At 45.3% G+C, this 5,390-nt stretch overlaps 1 protein-coding gene across 1 annotated transcript; it reads right to left on the bottom strand.

The window, feature by feature from the left end:
• Positions 1-682: 682 nt before the first annotated feature.
• LYSMD3 (LysM domain containing 3) lies at positions 683-5,057 on the bottom strand. Its single transcript, XM_041463584.1, has 3 exons — positions 4,966-5,057; positions 4,508-4,783; positions 683-2,505 (listed from the first exon to the last, which is right to left on the bottom strand). The coding sequence occupies exons 2-3, from the start codon at positions 4,766-4,768 to the stop codon at positions 1,897-1,899; spliced, it is 870 nt and encodes a 289-aa protein (XP_041319518.1). The 5' UTR covers positions 4,769-4,783; positions 4,966-5,057; the 3' UTR covers positions 683-1,896.
• Positions 5,058-5,390: the final 333 nt, after the last annotated feature.

The raw sequence follows: 5,390 nt of genomic DNA, 5'->3' as shown, positions 1-5,390 counted from the left end.
CCCCGGGGAGAGCCCATTTCAAGAGGTTCGCCAGGGAAACAAGATGTATATTACCGCCAACTGGTGTGACCACATTGCAGCAATCAGAGCTCCATTCACATTCTATGGGAGGACCTCCTAGCTGATGAGGAAACAACGAGGCAAGCGACCCCCCAAAATAGGGCAGCAATCGGCTTCCTTTTGTTACTCCACAACCATCGCTGTGAGGAGTTCGAGGGGCTCTGCTGCATGAACCTGTCGTCACAAGCCAAGGACGCCAGACGCACCATCCGCCAGATGTCCGAGGACGTTGACAACATCCAACAACAGACCTCGAACTGGCGCTGAGGCGCTCCCGGGACGCCCACGGCGCATCTGGGAAGTGCCCCCCCCCAGCTGTCAGCTGCTGTGCCTTCAGCTCAGCTGGAGCAACCTCCTCCCCTGCCCGGGGGAGTAGAGACACTCTGACAGCAGCGCGGCAGTACTGTATATACTTAGTCAAGACATTCACTGAAAAGGTTACAATTTTTTCCACTTCTCTCTTTTCAAGTCCTAATTAAGTCTGTTATCTTGGGTTTTGGTAATAAATACTATTTTGAACAGGGCAATGGAATTCTTGCTCCACAAGGCAAATATAATCAAAATAATTATAGGCACCATCTCAGTTTTCATTTAAAAGTATTCTGAGTACACAAGTACTTCCTTTCTGTATGAAGAGTCCAGAGGTGTTGGGGGTTTATTTATGTTTTTTATGGGGTTTTTTGTTTGTTTTTTATCTTGAAGCATTTTTAAATTGGGAAGAAAAAGAGGGGAAAACCAAGGCTGATCATGAAACTCCAAGAGAAACATTTAGGAGGGGATTGGTTAATGAATACACTAATATGTAAAGTACAAGTCTGAAGATGCAAGTTGTCTATTCTGCTCAAATTTGCTAGCAGGCATTAAATATCATTTGAAGTTTTCTAGCACACTTCAGGAAAAAGTTAAGAGCTTGAGGTTCCATTGGCAGAAGACCAGTATTAGCATGCTCAGTACCCATGACTGCTATCTGAATAATCAATTGGTCCTGAACTGAGATTAACTGGAGGTGAAAAAGATAAATCTATTAGCAGAAAATTAGGACTACTGGGGCAGTAAGGTGCCACACTTCTTCACTTCTTTCATTCTACACACAAGTGACCAGATGAGAATGCAGTAAGTTTTCAGCAGAAAACCAAGGAAGAATGTAAACTTTCAGGAGGAATCCTAAGTGGACTGTGTTGAGGCACACAATCCCACAGAGAAAACAAACTACCCTAGTGCCTATACTGCAGAATGGGTTGACCACAGGCACAAGATTTCAAGATTCCAGTTTAAGTGTTTTCTACTGCCTCTGTAAAAAAGAACTTCATAGTGGCTATTAATTATGGAATAACTGAGTTTTAAAAAAATCTTACTCTATAAGAAAGATTAAATTATGAGAACACCACTTTAACTTACAACTGTAAACCTGGTATTAAAAATGTCAAGTGTACTATGAATTCTGTAAGTCCTTTTAGATGTTTAAAAGTTAGCTATCCCCACATGCCCACTTCTGGGCTGTAAAACACAGACTCCTTGTGTGTTAGTTTGAACTATATTTTTCCACCTCATCATTAATTAAGAAACATGCCTATCAAAATAGAAGAAAGTGCAAAGCTTCAGAGATTACTTCATACCTTAATAGACACCCCAATCTTGCAAACTGCCTATCTCAGGCATATTCAGAGATTATGTGATCCCCAGAAATATCCTTGTAGTGGAACACTGCCCATAAAGGCAAGTCACACATCAATACACATCTCTGCATTCCAAGTGCATTTTGCATTCTGTGGATTCCCCTTTACCTAAGGTTATGTTCTGTATCTACATACAACAGTTGTCTAGGGTCTTCCACTACTAATGCTGAAGGTCTCCTTGATTATCAACTTTCATAATATTTGTTGGATTTATTCCATTTTCTGTTTCTTTCTGATGTGATACTGCTGTGACAAACAAATGGGAAGATTCCATTGGAAAATGATGACTGACATCTGCTTTCACTAGAACTTCATAATACAGGAGATAAAAAACTGGAGTTACAATGCCAATAATCAACATAATCACTACTGCTGTCCACCACCCTATACCCCAGTCTGCTCCATAGTAAGGATCCTTACATTTTTTAGTTTTACCATCAGTTTCAAAACAGATCTGTTGGGCTGCTAAAGCAGAAACAACTTCATTCAGATTCTCTCTCTTTGTATCATTACACTTCACTATTTCTTCTATATCTCGATCGACTTCTTTTAAGAAGTTGCCAGCAGTCTCATTAGCAGAGAATTTATCACAAAGAGATGTTTCCTGATCTTCTGGGGAACACAGAGCAGGCCGAAGAGCTTGTCTTCCTTTTGGATATATATGGGTTTCAGTCAATACACTGAACTTTTTCACTGGAATTTTGATAGACCTCAGGGCAAAAAAATCTTGATCGTTGATAAGATTGTTAATTCTCTTGATATCTGCAACCTAAAAATGAAAACAACAGCTAAAACATCGTATTCCATTGAACCAAACCTCTCTTAATAGTACTACACCTTTAAGAAATACAAGTCTTTTGTACGGAAACAAAGACAAGGCCTATGTTTTTGCCCTAGTCAGCTCTCCTTTTATTGATAAGATATTCTTGCTTAAAATATCATTTTGCTCAAATTAAGTTTAGATTTTAAGTTGAAGTCTAAGGCAAGGCCTTTGGTTTTCATTACTATTAAATTTGGGTTTTTTAAAATTTATACCATTCATACAGTATGAAGTCAGAAGAGGTCAAAGACCAAATCTAAACATCTTTACAACAAGAAGGAAATTAATTATGATGCAAAAACCCTCTCACTTCAGATAAGAAGACTGAAAGTCACTTCACATAGATACATTTATTATATGTAGGTTCAGCTATCAGTTAGCAACTATCTCTGTGAAATTAATGAGAATTCACCTCACTTTGAGTTTTCAAATTATGTAAATTACTGTTAATTTCTAATTCAGTGAAAAATTTCTGAGTTAGGAGTGATTACAAAATATGTGTGTGCAATTCATCTAGCCACAGGTGTGTTTTTTTGCTGCTTCTGGGGGCTATGGCAGAAGACAAGTCTAACTTTTAAACTACTGTCATTTACCTTACCCAAGTCAGCTCTCCCCTTTTCCTATTCTTGTTCAAAATTAATCTAATTTTGCTTGCAGTAAGTTCAGATTTTAAGTCTAATGTGAAACATTCTGCAGGGATTTAAATGCACTGGGATAATCACTGGCTTCACTTTCAGATGGTAACTCCCTCACTGTAGAAGGCACAGCCACAAACTTCACTATAATGAAGAACTTCAAAATCAGTGCTTTTCTGCAACACCTGCAAAGCACACAGGAATTATGTCCATTTGAAGATGCACTGTATCCAAGTTCACACAAACCTTTTTAAGTTGAAGAAGTCCTTCAGTTACTATGGCAGCGTATTTGTTAACTGTATGATGCAGAATAAATTGGGTAAGAATACAAGACTGCCAAATGCAGCAATATATGATTCCACCACAATGCAACTTATACTTTCTGCCTCAAGTCCCAGGATCGCTCTTCCACATTCTCTTGAATTTGCAAGAAAGAGCATAATTTAGTTGTTCTTCCTTTCTTAGTGAGGCCTGACCTCATAAAGCTGCTCAAAATACCCAAATGCAGTAGGTTCTGAAGCCAAGACTTGGTTAATGAGGCTAAGGTCCGTCATGATTAGAAAATAGTTATGTCAAGACTTTAATACCTAAAGTCACAACAGGAAGTCCACAATTCTGTTTCTGCCTGAAGAATTAATGACAGCATATTCTGTATATACAGATTTTCAACTTGACCTCAATGGCACCTGTGCACTTAGCAGTCAGTCCCATCAACACACACAGCTGATTTCCTGTTAAAACTGGAAACATCAACTAAGACTAATGCCATTGCCTTAGTAGTACTGGCAGCCAAAATTACTGGGTAGGCAGGACATTTACCAGACTAATGTAAGAACTGAGCTAGAAGTAGTGAGCACAAAGAAGGGTGCACAGAGGTGGAAAGTTCCCAAAAGTAGAGCAGGCTCATGCTTAAAATACAATTTTGCAATTTAGCAGAACTCAAAAGAAAAATATGGAGGATTTTTTCCCCCTACTATATGGAATTAGGCCTCCACACAAACCCTTCAGATAGTTCACCAACACCCCTGTCACCCAGCCCAACAGCGAGGATGCTACTGGATGTGCCGACCTGTGACTGGAGAAGAGCTTTGAAGGTAGCATGCACTCTGAGAGAGTGTCACAACCAAAACTATGCACTTGTTTCTCACACTTATATTAGTTTTAAGGGGAAAAGCCCACGGAACCGGAACCCTACTCTGTAACACGAACACGTCAAATTACACTTGACGCAATTTTCCACTTCTGAGACACACGGCGTTTGCCACACGCTGCCTCCGCGGGCAGCCGCGCGGGGCCCGCGCCGCCCGTGCACTTACGGAGCAGCAGAACTGCAGCGCTATCGCGTTCAGCGTGTCCCCTTCCCGGACGTCCTTCGTCAGCAGGACTATATCATCCAGCCTGTCCCTCGATGCGCTCCGCCGGACCTTTTCCCTGCCCCGCGGCCGCAATTCCGACAGCTCACCCTCCTCCTCGGGCCCCTCGCTCTCCGCGCTCACGAAGGGGTACAAGTGACCGCCGGCGAGCGGCTGCGCCACGGCGGACGGCTGCGAGCCGCCGCCAGGGCCTCGGCCGGCCATGCTCCGCGGGTGGCCCTGTGGAACGGAGCAAAGGCGTGGCGCCCTCCGCGGGGAGCCCCACGCCGGCCCCTCCTCCTCTCCCGCACCCAGCTCCCTCCAGACTTAGAAACCGCCGGCCACGCCGCCGGGGGGAGGTGAGAGCCGAGCCGAGCCGTGCCTGGCCGGCCCACTCCGCCCCGGACCGCGGCTTTACTTGCCCCCACTCCACGTGGAAACCATCGCGATGGCGGCCGCGCTGCCACGTCCGCAGCGCGGCCACGCCCAGGCGCCGGCCGCACGCAGCCCCGGGGGCAGGGGTGGCGGAAGGCGGCCGCGGGGCTTGGCCGTGCGGAGCCGGCTCGGCGGGCGAGCGTGTTGCGGTACCGTCTGCTGCTGCTACTGCTTCGCCCCGCTCCGCTGCCCCGTATTGCTCCGCTCCACACCGCCTGTGCCGCTCCGGCGCGGCCCAGAGAGCGCTGTGGCTGAGCGGCTCGGCGTTGGAGGCCGGAGCGTGGGCCCGGCGCTGCCGGGCGAGGAAGCGCTTCGCCCCCGCCTTCCCCTCCTGCCCCCCGCGTGCCTTGCTGATCCTCTTTCTGGAGAAACGCAGTCTGCTCAGGTGTACGAAGTTGCCATGTATTTGAGT

Source organism: Pyrgilauda ruficollis, unplaced genomic scaffold, assembly GCF_017590135.1.
Source record: "Pyrgilauda ruficollis isolate IOZ18807 unplaced genomic scaffold, ASM1759013v1 scaffold167, whole genome shotgun sequence".
Classification (NCBI taxonomy): domain Eukaryota; kingdom Metazoa; phylum Chordata; class Aves; order Passeriformes; family Passeridae; genus Pyrgilauda; species Pyrgilauda ruficollis.
The sequence above is the reverse complement of the archived record's forward strand: the minus strand, read 5'-3'. Positions and strand labels throughout refer to the sequence as shown.